The sequence below is a fragment of the Oryzias latipes genome, chromosome 2 (genome assembly GCF_002234675.1).
Source record: "Oryzias latipes chromosome 2, ASM223467v1".
NCBI classification, from domain to species: domain Eukaryota; kingdom Metazoa; phylum Chordata; class Actinopteri; order Beloniformes; family Adrianichthyidae; genus Oryzias; species Oryzias latipes.
Window position 1 is genome coordinate 7,062,770 of NC_019860.2, and position 15,821 is coordinate 7,078,590.

The 15,821-nt window shown below is 39.4% G+C and overlaps 3 protein-coding genes across 4 annotated transcripts in view; 2 read left to right on the forward strand and 1 right to left on the reverse strand.

The window, feature by feature from the left end:
• Positions 1-15,821, forward strand: part of LOC105355327 (NACHT, LRR and PYD domains-containing protein 12-like) — a 1,049,862-nt gene that overhangs the window by 984,518 nt on the left and 49,523 nt on the right. The gene's annotated exons all lie outside the window — the stretch shown is intronic.
• The window catches only part of LOC105355240 (protein NLRC3), a 591,340-nt gene that overhangs the window by 387,897 nt on the left and 187,622 nt on the right, over positions 1-15,821 (reverse strand). The gene's annotated exons all lie outside the window — the stretch shown is intronic.
• LOC105355234 (gastrula zinc finger protein XlCGF57.1-like) lies at positions 823-14,960 on the forward strand. The gene is made up of 2 exons (XM_011481805.3): positions 823-1,206; positions 13,322-14,960. The coding sequence occupies exons 1-2, from the start codon at positions 1,035-1,037 to the stop codon at positions 14,809-14,811; spliced, it is 1,662 nt and encodes a 553-aa protein (XP_011480107.2). The 5' UTR covers positions 823-1,034; the 3' UTR covers positions 14,812-14,960.

The following is a 15,821-nucleotide window of genomic DNA, read 5'->3' on the forward strand; positions in this document are numbered from 1 at the left end:
CTGATCAGGGATTGAACATTTAATTAATTCTTATGATCAGCACTTTTTATTTCAAGCTTATTATTCCAGACTTCTAAAGACTAGAAGTCTGCATATCCTTTTTAGTGTGTTATAATGATCATTCCTCACGAAAAGAACCTTCACAGCTGCATTTTGATCTGTTCAAGCAATTCTGGGTATTCCTCTAAAAACCTGCTCTCTGAGCACCAGCCCCTTCCAACCCATGAAAGTGAGTGGGTCCTTACAGTGTGACAACAAAAGGTGGCGCTACAAAATAATTTTGAATAATTTGGCATGCCCAATTATTCAGTTTTTGCATGTTAAAAAGGTTTAAAATATCCAATAAATATCGTTCCACTTTATGATTGTGTTCCAGTTGTTGATTCTTCACAAAGAATTACAGTTTTATATCTTTATTTTTGCAGCCTGAAATGTGGCATGGGGTTTAAAATTTCAAGGGGGCAAAATAATTTAGCAAGGCACTGTGTTTAACTGACACTACTCAAAGTTTATTGGTGCTTAACAATTCACAATGTCCTCAAAACATAAAAAGGACTTCTTCTTGTGTTTCTTCAGTCTTCCGCCAGCATTGGGTGACTGAAGAGGAGGATCTCTGCAACCAACAAAGGATTTTCAGAGTGGAACAGGAGGAACACAAACTTCCATACTTAAAAGAGGACCAAGAGGAACCAGAACCTCTACATTATAAAGAGGAGCAGGAGGAACCAGCACCTCCACATTATAAAGAGGAGCAGGAGGAACCAGAACGTCCACAATATAAAGAGGAGCAGGAGCAACCAGAACCTCCACATTATAAAGAGGAGGAGGAGGAACCAGAACCTCCACATTATAAAGAGGAGGAGGAGGAACCAGAACCTCCACATTATAAAGAGGAGCAGCAGGAACAAGTACCTCCACAAATTGAAGAGAAACAGGTGGTACTAGAACCATTACCAATTAAAGAGGAGCCAGAGGAGCTCTTCATCAGTCAGGAGGAAGAGCAGCTTGATCTGAAGCAGGAGACTGATACCTTGATGGAGAACCGGCAGAGCTTTAATGTAACTAATAGTCAGGATGAAGAAGGAAACCAACATGAAGAATCAACATTAACTACACATGGAGAGACAGACCCACAGAACAGAGATCAGAGGAAGAGAAGAGACAAAAGACATGTCCAAAGCGTGGACAGCTCTCACATGTCAGCAGGTCAGTCTGGCTCTGATTTTAGAAAAAGCTTCAAGAAAGCAAGTTTGGGTAAGAAACGCAAACAATCTCCAAAAGAAAAGAGACTTTCCTCTTTCAAGTCTGGTAAAAACTCAAGAAGAATTAGTAAGATCTCTGACTTCATGGGAACTGGATCTGATGAAAGATGTTATATCTGTAAAGAATGTGGTAAAAGCTTTAGTAACATATCTTTGTTCAGAATTCACATAAGAATCCATGAAGAAGATAAACGATTTTCCTGTATAGAATGTGATAAAACTTTTAGTCACAAATCTAGTCTGAAAACACACATGAGAACTCACACAGGAGAAAAGCCCTTCACTTGTAAAGAATGTGATTCAAGTTTTAGTGATTTGTCTAATCTCAAAACACACATGAGAACTCATACAGGAGAAAAGCCTTTTTTTTGTAAGGAATGTGATAGAAGTTTTAATCAGATGTCTCATCTCAAAACACACATGAGAACTCATACAGGAGAAAAGCCTTTTTCTTGTAAAGAGTGTAAAAAACATTTTAGTCGCATATCTAACCTCAAAGCACACATGAGAACTCACACAGGAGAGAAGCCCTTCACTTGTAAAGAATGTAATTCAAGTTTTAGTCATGTGTCTAAACTCAAAAAGCACATTAGAATTCACACAGAAGGAAATCCCTTTTCTTGTAATGAGTGTGAAAAACGTTTTAGTGCTGTATCTCTTCTCAAAAGACACATGAGAACGCACATAGTAGAAAAGGGTTTTTTTTGTAAAGAATGTGATAAAAGTTTTAGTACTGTATCTAATTTCAAAAGACACATGAGAACTCACACAGGAGAAAAACCTTTTTCTTGTAAAGAATGTGATACAAGTTTTAGTCGTGTATCTAATCTCCAAACACACATGAGAACTCACACAGGAGAAAAGCCTTTTTCTTGTGAAAAATGCGATAGAAGTTTTAGAAATATATCTAATCTCAAAACACACATAAGAACTCACACAGGAGAGAAGCCTTTTTATTGTAAAGAATGTGATACAAGCTTTAGTCAGATATCTAACCTTAAAACACACATGAGAACTCATACAGGAGAGAGCCCCTTTTCTTGTAAAGACTGTGAAAAACGTTTTAGCCACATATCTAATCTCAAAGCACACATGAGAACTCGCACAGGAGAGAAGCCCTTCACTTTTAAAGAATGTAATTAAAGTGTTAGTGATGTTTCTAATCTTAAAATACACATGAGAACTCACACAGGAGGAAATCCTTTTTCTTGTAAAGTGGTGAGTTTAGTGATGCGTCTAATCTTAAAACACGCTTGAAATTTTACACAGGAGAGAAGACTTTTGCTTGTGAAAAATGTGATTCAAGTTTCTAGTTTCAATTGACACATTAGCGACAGTGACACATAAGTTTTTCTTTACGTTGTAATAAAGGGTTTAGTTAAAAAAAAACTAAATTCCAAGCTTTTCTGACAAAAGGTCAACCTCTCAACCTCTGCACTACATCCGAGGACTTTCTTTTACAGGGGGAAAAGTTCTGAATCTCAGAAAATTAGAATTTAAAAATAAGTTTAAAATGTATTAAAGTCCTGGGGTCAAACTAATGAACTCCATAGCAACTTGAGCTTTAATTACAGTTTTTTTTTAATGACCATAGGGCGCATTGGATTATAGGGCGCAGTTTCAGTCATGGGTGCTTTTTCTGTATTTAATACATACAAAAGGTGCACCGGGTCTTAAGGTGGGGGCATGTTAAAACACACCTATAAATCATGCATGCTAGTGTGTGTTTTCAAAAAGGCAGTGGGGGCTAAACTGGGTTCTTTATTATTATTTCCTTTTCTTTTAGTCATCAAACAGCCTCAAAAAATCAAAGTCCTCATCTTCTGTATCTTAAATGAACAGCTGGCCTAAATTTCCATCAAAAACGCCAGGTTCCCTTTCGTCATTGCTAAGCAGCTCCTCATGAATGAGCTTTTGCGAAAGCTTGAAGAAAAGTGGAAGCAGACGTGTTGGCCCAAGCTGTGGCGTAACTCGCCTGACGCTGCCTCCCAGTCTTTGTAAAACTCTGTCCTCCTTCGACAGTGTGACTCACCGGGATGACAAAAGTGAGCAGCACCTCGTCCATGTTGGTGATGTGGCTGGGCTGGATGTGTTTGTCGGCAATCTTTTCACTGCAATAGGAGCGGAAGATGGACAACTTTTCGTTGTATTCCGCTGGTAGTTTCTGCGCCACCATAGTCCTTGCCCGGATGGAAAGATGACGGCGTTTCATAAAATGAAAGCACCAAGACGAACCTCCATGACAACGTCCAATTTTATTTTCTCTGCAAGCATTACTGCCTTCAGTCGATTGGAGTCTGTGAAGATGCTTCGCCCAGCTGTTCTCTGGTTATTAAATCCATCACTCAAGTTGGTCTTCCAACCCGGGCTACCTCACCTCATTTCTGCAGAAACTCAGCTACGTCTTCTTGACTTGTTGGAGTTTGTTTTCCAGCTTCCTCTACTTGCGAAACCGTGGATTCAATAATGTTAAATTTTCTCGCAGCTGCTCAATTCCCATGTTACTCCCCTTAGCTGATGGCTTACATTTTAAACTGTACTTCATAAGCGTGTCTCTTTGCAGCATTTTCAGGGTTTCCAAAACGATGTTGTTCTGCATAATGTGCATAATGCACATACTTGCACCTTTTCACTATTCCGGGGTGTCTTCTTTCACGTCCACACTTATCTCTTTACCGTTCTCAGGCTGTCCTCTCCTACGTCCTCTTTAGTGAATCACTCAACAACACATTAGGCGTACATTTTGGAGAAGATTTATGACTTTTAAGTGCGCCTTATGGTCCTGAAAATACGGTACATTAGCCTCCATACTATTGATGGAGTGACTTCATTAGAAGGAGGCACAAGTTAGTATTGAATGTGTAGATATGAATTTTTCTAAAGACTTTGGTTGCTTTAATAAGGTATCCTAACTTTTTAGGACATTTTTTTTTAGGTTTTAATATTCTCTAAGCCACAAGGGAGCCAGTTTAGCTCGTGCTGGTTTGCGGCGCCTTCCGTCCGTGGAACCAGGGTTCGAATCCAGGCTGCTCCCTATTCCCTTCTCTGCTTCTGTGGCGGTCCCAAGCCCAGATACATTGAGAGGGTTGCGTCAGGAAGGGCATCCGGCATAAAACATAGCCAAGTTAACCATGCAACTCATCCTCGAAAGTGAGGTTGTTTCGCTGTGGCGGCCCCTGATGGGAAAAGCCGAAAGAGAAAGAAGAATATTCTCTAAGCCACAATTATCAAAAGTAAAGGATCAATACATTTCAAACTGTGTTAAGATACCATACAATGATTTTTACTGCTAACAAAATATGTAAAACTTTTTCACAAAATGAAGTATTTTAGATGTACCTGTAAATAGAAAAGAGTTGTTTTGAATTATAAGGGATATATCTTAAATGGCTTCATTATGTTAAGACGATGTATTTGTACAATAATATTATTGTAATATTTTGTATACATCTTTAATTCTAACACTTTTTATGTCATCAATGAACATTTCTGTATTAATTATATTTTCTGTGGAAGTTAACACTAAAATAAAATGATCAATCAATACTTGTGTGTTTGAAATAATGTCATTCACTTTAAATTAACAACTTAGATAAATAGTGCAGTCAAGAACCAAAATGCAGAGTACATCAACTGGCCTCACTACAAAGAACAATAACAGTGGGAATAAAAGTGCCCAATGTTGTATTTTAATTAATTTTACATTGTGTTTTAGATTTATTATCAAGGCACAATATGATCTTATAGCCTATTAATATCATATGATCATTCTTTTTACACTGCTGGCGGTTGTATTCATTTCCCCTCCATTTTTATTCTCAACATCCAAGATGGCTGATCTTTATAAATATACCAGAGTGGAAAAAGGGGGCCCACAAGGGATGTGTTAAACATGGCCCGACTAGGCTCGGCCACAGTTGGAAATTTGGCAGGGCCCAGCGCTCGGGGGCAAGGACCAGAACCCACCCCCCAGGGACACGAACAACCCCCGGCTCAGGTGTAATGTGAACCCCCTCCCGGCGCAGAGAGAGCACCTTCAGGCCCAGAAAACCGGCACCCAGGGGACACGGCCGCCGTTGCCAAGGGAAGGGGTAGGGGACAGATGGTCCTAGGTCCCACCTTCCTTGCAAAATGTGTGTGCGTATATGTGTGTTAGAGAGGGTGTCTGTGTGCATGTGTGTGTGTTTATGTTGGAATGTATATATTGAGGGGGGAGGGGTGTGTGTACTAAGGGGGGTGCAGTTAAAATTGGCGGGTAGGGCACTAAGGGGACATCTCCTGATTACTCACAGTGATGTCCCCTCACCCTCCCCACCAAGGGGCCCTAAATGTCTAAGGTGCGGTTAAAATTGGCGGGTAGGGTGCCAGGAGGACATCTGCTGCTTACTGGCAGTGATGTCCAAGCACCCCCCCTACCAAGGGCCCTACATGTCTAAGATGCAAATAAAACCGAAAGAGGGGAGGCCCACTCCATACGGCAACCGTAGGAGGGGGGCCACTGCCAAGTAGCCCCCCCCCCCCCCCCCCCCCCAAGGTGCATCGCAGGCTAAACCTCCCACCCCCTCACCCTAATATGAGGTTATGGGGCGGGGGCGGCCAGCCCCTGCCTGCTCCTCCCTGGACCAACCGTGGGCCGGATGGGTGGCTGGCTGGAGTGCGGAGCGGGTCTCCCTTGGGGGGTCCTGGCTCGTACCTGGGGTTGGGCGGGGGGATGCCCGGAACTCCTGGGTGGTGATGGGGTGCTCGTCTGGGGCTGTGGGCGTCCTTCTCCGGTGGGGCCCTGCGTTGGGCTCTCCCGGCGCGGCAGGGGGGCTGCTCTCCTGGTTGGGCTGGGGCGGCGCTCTCTTTCCCCCCGTGCCTCCCTGCTCTCTGGGGGCCTCGCGGCGGTCCTGCTGGCCCTGGTCTGGCTGGCGGATTTGGTCGCCCGGGGGGCGGTTGTTCCCTGCCTGCTCCCGTGTGGCGTTGGGGGGGGGGGGGGGGTTCCGGCTACCGCTGCTGCTGCGGCAGGGGTCTTGGTGTGGGGATGGCTGGGCACTCTCCTTCCTTCTTTAAACATTCCTCCATCCATTTTAGAAGAACATAAACACTCACCTGCGCACAGGTGTTAGCTCACCTTTGCACTAATAGTTTGCGTGATAGAATGAATGAAATATTTCACACTAGTTGGTTTTAAGGCATAAGTATGCGTGTGTGAAAACTGTTTTGTGTACATGTTGACATGTGGACATTTTTGCAGCTAGCAGGTGTGTTGATAACATTTGAGTGTGTGTGTGGACAGGCCCCGCCCTTTTTGTACTACATTTGGACCTTACTGTAATGATAAACAACCAGTAAACTTGTTGCTTTATGCTGCTTCATTGTCTTATCCCCCTTCCCCTCCAATTATCACCCTCCTACCCCCCCTCTCTCTCTGACATCCCTCCCTCTTCTTCCCTTCTTTCCTTTTCCGTCCGGTCCAAGAGCAAAGATTTTCAAACATGGTTGAAATTAATAAAGTTTGGCCTCAATTACAAAAGGGGTTTATTCAGACATACCTTTGGTTTGTCTGAAGATTAATAACCCCTATTGTTAAAGTAAAATATGTCCAACACAAAAGGCCCTCAGCTCTCATCTGCCTGCCCAGCTGTTGGACAGGACAAGTTAAAAAATAAATAAATAAATAAAAAACAAATAAATAAATAAATATACCAGAGTGTAGTAAAAATGCAATTTGGGAACAAGGATTTCTTTCTCTGAAATGCAGAATAATGTTGGATTTTAAGTTTATAAACTACAAAACGGCGAAAGATTACAGACATAAGTTCTGAAAAAGCTAATGTGCTTTAACAAAATCACCTTGAATCTGCTAAGTCTGAAGCGCAGAAAAGCGGCTTTTCTTACTGGCTCAACGTTTTAGAACGTAAAGTGTTGCAAAACTTTGAGGATTGAAAAACTGTGGAGAATATTTTCAGGGTTTGTTGTTAAATGATCCAAAACAACAGTGATGTTTCTGTTTTTTTGTCGTTTGTGCTACTGCTGAACTCAACCAGAATGTTGCTAAGAAAAAATAAACACCATTTCTTTCTATATAAATCCTGTGTTTTTATCACTTTTGATAATTCTGATCTGTTCTAAATGATAGTGATTTAATACATTTAATTTAAATTTTCATACATTCGGTAAAAATACATATCAATATTACCTGTACAAACATCTTTTTTCAAAAAGCAAGAATCCTTAGAATCGTTGAGGTTGATTCGTGAATCAAATCTTATCCCCACTTAAGTAACGATCCAGAGCTCTGGTAGAACCTCATCCCTATCATTTAGTGAGGAAAAGAATTTCCCCAAAATGTATCAAGGAAGAAGTGAATAAAAAACCAGACTGGTGTTTCTGTCTGATGTTCTTGTGATTTATGTTTTCTAGTAGACATTAAAACTGGTCCTCTGTTCTTTTTGGTTCTCAGTTTTCTGTCCCAATCTTTACTGTGAAAAATAAAGTGGGTGTGAATTAAATGTTTAAATTATTAGACTAGATCAGTGCTTCTCAAATACAGCGGTATGAGAAGGTTTGGGCACCCCTGAAAATTTTCAAGATTTTATTCCAAAAAATTATTGGCTGTTCGGATCATCAATTTCAGTTAAATATGTCGTATATCAGATTATTAGATTTAAAGAAACTGTGCAATAATTACTTAGACAAAAATAGGCAGGTGCGTAAATTTGGGCACCCCTGTTGTTTTATTGATTTGATTTCTTTAGCAATAATTATTGGAACACAAAATTTGTTATATAAGGTCATTGACCCTTGACCTACATACACATGTTAAGCCAATCATGAGAAGAGGTATTTAAGGTGGCCAAGAGCAAGTTTTTCTCCCCATATTCCTCCATTGTTTTTAGAAATAGAAATAGAAATATCTTTATTTGTCATTGTACATGTACAACGAAATTACAGTGCAATTTTTTCCGGTGGAATAAAAAGTCAAGTAAGAATAGAAAACTAAAAACTGCGAAATAAGACAATATAAGAAATATTTGTTAAAAAATATACAACAAAATATAAAAAGGAGGTTACACCTTCTCCGGTTATTGCACACTTCCCTAATAAATAAACTTTATTTAGCAGCGTTTAAGGCCACGGTGGCTCTCGGATAGAAGCTGTTTTTTAATCTGTTTGTTTGTTTGTTTACAGTCTGTGATTGATCTCCATGTAGTGTTTGTTTGTTTAAGCAGCAAGACGTGTGACGAGTTTAACAGGATCCAGACAGAACTGGAGGATAAACCTGCCAGACTTATAGCAACAGAAATTTTAATAAAAGTAGGGATGTCCCAATCTGATCACGTGATTGAAAATCGGGCCCAATCATGTGGTTGATGACTCGATCGAAGAAGGTCAACATAGGAACCTCAAAACAGCTGTCAGATCACCTGAAAACAAAGATTGTTCAACATCATAGTTTAGGTGAAGGATACAAAAGGCTTGCTAAGAGATTTCAGCTGTCAATTTCCACTGTGAGGAATATAGTGAGAAAATGGAAGACCACAGGCACAGTTCAAGCAAAGGCCCGGAATGGCTGGCCCAGAAAAATCTCAGATAGGTAGAAGCTAAGGATGGTGAGAACAATCAAACTCAACCCACAGACCAACTTAATTGTCAAATTAGACATTTCTAAATGAATTTTGCTACACATTTACCAGAGAACTTTTTGAAACTGAAATGTCAAAAAACCTTCTTCATTATCATTTTAATTAACTGACGGAATAAGCAATGTTGAGGAAGAAAATAAAAAAGCATTGTGGCGGATTGCTTTTTCATCTTAATTTTGAGTCAAAAAATGCAGCGTCATTTTGAAAATGAAAAGGCATTTGTGGTTGTTGACTTTTATTTTTAATTATGCTACATAATCGCTTCCATAGAGCCCGACTCCGTCCAGCCGTTACATTTTACTACGATTAGGTTGGTATCTGAACTATTGTTTTATTTTCATTAATAAATGTTGAAATATGAAGAGAAAATTACATTTTTTCATGAGCCATTATTTTTCTTTTTTTCGTTTTTACTTTGGACAAAAGAACACTAGTTCTTAAAAATAAGATGCTGTGAAGATTAACATAAAAGAAAATCTGCAAAATACATTGAGTCTGCTTTGGTGAGCCATCATTCTTCTACTTATTATTGTTGTTAATATATTCCAAAACACTTGTGCTATCCTAGGCACTTTAACAGTGGGAGTTGGGTCATCTAGACCCACTAGACAGTGCGCTGAACCTTTTTTCTTCAATGATTTGTGATCTTCACTGGTGTGCATGGATTACATGAAATTCTCTCCACCTTTATCCACCTTTGTCACGGTAGGAATAACACGTCATCTTAGAGACATAAATAATACACCAAAAAAACATCTGTGGAGGAGTGAGGTCGCTGCAATAGGATCTCTCAGCGCCGGGTTTTTGTCTAGATCTGGGGGGGTCCTGTGGTAGTGGACTCTGTGAACCTTGGTGGGGTGTCACTGATGTGGACATGTCCCCAAGACTTCGTTTCCCCAACTTCAGTACAAAGCCAGGTTTCTACATTGCATCCTTTTGTCTTTTATCACAGCAAATGAGCATTTGTGTAGGTTGGCATTGTGCCGGTTTTTTAATTACATATTTGTTTGTCTTGTCCTTTTGTTTTTAAATTTCCTCATGTATAGCAATTTGAGTACCTTGTGTTGTAAAAGTACAATACAAATAAACTTTGATTTGATTTGATTTCAATCTGTCCCTTCCAGCTCAAACTGGACCATAAAATCATTAAATATGTCATGAAAAACTTTAAGGTGCTTTTTAATGGGTATAATATATATTTAATCATTTATGTTTTAATTTTAAATTTTATTTATTTATTGACAATTTTAAATAAATGACTGACACATTTATTTAATAATTTGATGGTGTATATATTTATTTCAATTAGTGTCTTCCAGTCCAGCATTTTCCCCAATGATCAATGAGTTTATTGGTGCTTGACAAAACCCAAAAGTCCTGGAAACATATAAAAGGCTCCTTGTTGTGTTTGTGTCCCTGCAGTCCTCCCCCAGCATTGGATGACTGAAGAGGAAGATTTCTGCAACCAGCAGAGGAACTTCAGAATGAAACAGGAAGAACCAGAACCTCCACAGATTAAAGAGGAGCCAGAGGAACTCTACATTAGTCAGGATGAAGATCAGCTTGATCTGAAGCAGGAGACTGATACCTTGATGGAGATTCCTACTTATGAGGAAGATGAGAACAGAGAAACAGATCTAAACAATCAGCAGAGCTTTAATGTAACTGATAGTCAGGATGAAGAAGGAAACCAACATGAAGAATCAACATCAACTACAGATGAAGAGACAGACCCACAGAACAGAGATCAGAGGAAGAGAAGAGACAGAAGACATGTCCAAAGTGTGGTCAGCTCTCACATGTCAGCAGGTCAGTGTGACTCTGATCTTCATCTCCACACTATCGGTATGTTCACTTCAACAACGGTTCTATCTTGAGCTTCAAGCTCTCCAAACATGCAGTCCATCAACAGCGTGTCCTGGAAGAGTCTCTTCTGTCCCTTCCAGTTGAAAAGACAGAAGACATTGTTGGTCAGTGCAGCCGACAACATTCTTCAAATCATATTATCTTAGTCTGTTCTAAGTTCTCTGTAGTTCAGTTCTTTTTACCATTTTTCTCTGTCAAACCCAAAATCCCATCCTCTTTGATGTCTCCAATTCCAGACATTCAGACAGATTCTATTTCCAAAACTAGATTTCAAGCTAAAACCCAAAGACAGGGTCCTGCTCATGGATCTGCAGACAGAAAAGATTCAAACCTGAACACATCAGTGAAAAAACTGCTTAGTGTTAGAATTGGTCTCCATCTTTTTCTGGACTGATTCTTCCTCTAGTGCAGCTTCATCTTCATCAAACTGCTCCTCATTGGTGGGTGGAAACACAACAGGGAGGTTTTTCTGTGTCCAGTCCAGCTCCATGAATGTTCAGGCTGTTTAATGTCAGTGATTTCAGTTTCAGTTTAGAAAAACTGCATCTCAAAGAAACAAAGAATACATTCAAATATAATAGCACCCCCCTCATCTGGCCCTCCCGTTGCCGTGAGTATTAAAATGCGGGGTGGCTCGGTTAGTTGTAATGTTCACTCACTCAGTTCCTGAATACACCCGCTCAGTTGTCTTTACGCACTTTGATTTTATGGCAGCGATATTTTCCTTGTGCAATATTGTTACAAAAGCACTTTTTTGAGTTGATGCCAAAATATGTTTAAAAAGCTATTTGACCTGCTGTGAGTGAGTTAAATAACATTTCAGATATATTGGAAATGTTTTTGTATTTCTTTGTATTAGTGTTGGCATAATAGTTGATGATGTCACAGTAGTTCAGGGTTCAAATTGGCGCATCATTCCATAAACCACTGCTCTAGATCTTCAAAAAGACAATGCAACTCCTCCACTCTTCATCTTCTTCACTGTCTTCCTCACTTCATCCTTACTGATTTTTGTCACTTTCTGCTCCACAACAGCCACCTCTTTCTACTCTATGCTGTATAATAGTTTCCTTATTCATCTGCTCTTGAAAGTTCTCCTTCCATCTTTTCCATCACATCAGTAGAACCTGTAAACACAATTCCATATAATTCCTTCATCAAACTAATGGGCTGCGCATCCTTCCATGTCTATTTCTCAGTCTAAACTTTACAGATCTACAGATTTTTACTTGGCAGCTTTTCCTCCCTTACAGCTGAGACCCTCAGTATGGCTTGAAGATGATTGTCAGTGAATCTGGTCTGTACTTGTCAGAGAGTATGTGCTCCCAGTTTGGAGTCTGTGTTGAAATTCTTTTTTGTTGTTGTTTTGTTTACTTTTTAACACAAATCAATAAAGGAGAAACAAAATTTAGAAACCATTTTGGGATTTTCTTTCTTATGACTTTTGCACATTTAAACCCTGCTCACAGGTTATTGTAGAGCAGCTGGTCAGCCACTCCTAAATTTTTCATAGTTGAATTCAAACTGTGGTTCCTAAAAGAACGGTCGCTGTTCATTGGAGATCAGAACAATCAATGCCGACACCTGAGATCAGAGAAAGGCTCAAAAACAGATGGAAATTTATGTTGGCGACACCAAATAAGTACAGCCAAGATGCACAACACTGAAAAAGTGTCATTCATACAAACTGGCGGGGCGCATTAACATTAAACTTTCACAATAAGGCGAGGGTATCATCTTGAGGGCCGTGAATTTGAAACCCCTGCTGTAGTCTAACTGCAATGCAGTAAAGCAGTTGATGTTTTGTGTAGCCACAGATAAATGAATTCTCCACATTTAAGTCTGGTCATCGCATTGTGGAAATTTCCAGTGTTGACACTCATTTACCACCACTGGTCAATGTCCCCTCAGCATGTGTGTGGACTTCCTGTGCTGGAATGACTAGGCTGGACCTATGCGGTTCTTCCTCTCAAACTACAGTTCAACAGATAGGAAGAATTGCTGGTTTCCCTTCTGCAGCTGCAGCACTAGTGGGTTGTGATGTACATGATGTGTCTTATCAGAGTCTCCATCCTTGCTGCTGATTTTATCATTTTGTTTAGAAAAAAAAATCAATTTAGAAAACAACAGCCCTTTTATTTATTCAAGGTCTTTTACAGTTACATTCAAAAGGATCTCAAACAATCTGAAACTCTGTACAACATGAATTTGTAATCACCTGCTGGTCCAGTAGAAGATTCTTCATCACTATCCCCATGGTCACTGAGACACCTGTTTCTACTGTCCTGAGGTGGACTGGCAACCTGTCACGACGGACTGGGAACTTGTACTTTGCAGGTAACTTGTACTCACCTGCAAAGTCTTGACCTGTAGCTGGTAAAGACTCTAGGATCCCCATGACCCTGAAAGGGATTCAGTGAGTTCAGAAAATGAAGGGATGGGTTTTTTAAATAAAAATTTAAACTGAAGTTCTTCTAAGGGGTGGTTTATATTTTTTCTTGGAGCTTAACAATAAAACAAGTATTTTCAAGTATAAAAGGGTTCCTTCTTGTGTTTGTGTTCCAGCAGTCCTCCCTCAGCACTGGGTGACTGAAGAGGATCCCTGCAACCAGCACAGGAACTTCAGAGTGAAACAGGAGGAACCAGAATCTCCACAGATTAAAGAGGAATTGCAGGAACCAGAACCATCACAGATGAAAGAGGAGCCAGAGGAGCTCTTCATCAGTCAAGATAACGACCGGCTTCATCTGAACAAGGAGACTGATACTTTGATGAAGATTCTTACTAATGAGGAAGATAAGAACAGTGAAGCAGATCTAAACAATCAGCAGAGCTTTAATGTAACTGATAGTCAGGATGAAAAAGGAAACCAACATGAAGAATCAACATCAACTACAGATGGAGAGACAGACCCACAGAACAGAGATCAGAAGATGATAAGAGACATAAGTCATGTCCAAAGTGTGGACACATGTCAAAAGACAGAAAGTGACTCTGTTAGAAAAAAAAACAGAAAGGTATCTTTGGTTAAGAAATGCAAACAATCTCCAAAAGGAAAAAGATCTACCTTTAACAAGTTGGGTAAAAGAAAAGGAGTTGCACATAATGTGTCAATGAGAACTGAGTCTGAAAGACCTTATGTCTGTCAAGAATGTGGTAAAAGCTTTGATTACTTTTTTAAAGTCAGAATTCACATGAGAACTCATACAGGAGAAAAGCCCTTTTTGTGTAAAGAATGTGATAAAAGTTTTAGTCGTGTATATAGTCTCAAAACACACATGAGAACTCACACAGGAGAGAAGCCTTTTCCTTGTAAAGATTGTGATACAAGTTTTCGTCAAATATCTCATCTCAAAGCACACATGAGAACTCACACAGGAGAAACACCTTTTTCTTGTAAAGAATGTAATGCAAGTTTTTGTTATGTATCTAGCCTCAAAACACATATGAAAACTCACACAGGAGAGAAGCCTTTTTCTTGTAAGGAATGTGATGCAAGTTTTTGTCATGTATATAGCCTTAAAACACACATAAGAACTCACACGGGAGAAAAGCCTTTTACTTGTAAAGAATGTGATAAAAGTTTTAGTCAAATGTCTCATCTCAAAGCACACATGAGAACTCATACAGGAGAAACGCCTTTTTCTTGTAAAGAATGTGATGCAAGTTTTTGTCATGTATATAGCCTTAAAACACACATGAGAACTCACACAGGAGAAAAGCCTTTTTCTTGTAAGGAATGTGATGCAAGTTTTCGTCAAATGTCTCATCTCAAAACACACATGAGAACTCACACAGGAGAAAAGCCTTTTTCTTGTAAGGAATGTGATGCAAGTTTTTGTCATGTATATAGCCTTAAAACACACATGAGAACTCACACAGGAGAAAAGCCTTTTACTTGTAAAGAATGTGATAAAAGTTTTAGTCAAATGTCTCATCTCAAAGCACACATGAGAACTCACACAGGAGAAATGCCTTTTTCTTGTAATGAATGTGATGCAAGTTTTAGTCGTATATCTAATCTCAAAAGACATATGAGAACTCACACAGGTTAGAAGCCTTCTACTTGTACAGAATGATAACAATTTTAGTTGCAAAATTTAGCTCAAAGCACACATGAAAACTCACACAGGAGAGAAGCTTTTTTCTTTTAACCCTTGTGCTATCTTAGATGACCCCAACCTTACATTGACGTGTTATTCCTACCACGACAAAGGTGGATAAAGGTGAAAAGATTTCATGTAATCCATGGACACCAGTGAAGATCACAAATCCTTGAAGAAAAAAGGTTCAGCGCACTGTATTGTGGGTCTAGATGACCCCACTCCCAATGTTAAAGTGCCTAGGATAGCACAAGGGTTACAGAATGTAATAAAGGTTTTAGGGAAATATCTAATCTCAAATCACACATGAGAACTCACACAGAAAAGCCCTTTTTTTGTGAAGAATGTGAAACAAGTTTTAATCGTAAATTTAGTCTCCAACAACATATGAAAACTCATTCGGGAGAGAATTATTTTTCTAATCAAGATGAATTTAGTGAAATTGTCAACTTAAGAAACAGAGGAAAACTAGTAGGATCTGCAGTTCCAGAAGAAGATGCAGGGTTGAATGAATGAAACTCAAGGGTAATAATTTGCACACAAACAAAATTAAATAAAGAAATGATCAAAGTTGACCATAAATAAAGTGAAAACAGTACGATAACAAAATATATATTTTTGTGAAAAATGCCAGTGCCAGGTCTCAAACCAGCGAGCTTCTGCATCAAGGATTCCTGTGTATTTCAATGGAGGCAAAAATTCTGGAAAATTCTTGGATTTTTTTGAAAAGTTCAAGGGTTTGAAGGATCAAAAGTTATAGCTGGGAAAAGCTGAAAGAGCTGAACATTTTAAAAGTTGAATGGTTAAAATAGCTGAAACCTTTAGAACTTTTTTGCACCTAATGAGAGACGTAAGCAGGCATCTTCTGTAATTATTATTATTACTTTTTTATTTCACAACACTTCTGGGTCTGAAACAATCTGTTGGTGCACAGTTCGCACAAAAAGTTGTTTGTGTATTCA

Bases quoted from the DNA above. Each gene is read 5' to 3' on its own strand.
- LOC105355234 (XM_011481805.3), top strand. From the start codon at position 1,035: ATGGAGAACCGGCAGAGCTTTAATGTAACTAATAGTCAGGATGAAGAA. The intron at 1,207-13,321 runs GTCAGTCTGGCT...TTTGTGTTCCAG, and splicing joins CAGCTCTCACATGTCAGCAG to CAGTCCTCCCTCAGCACTGG.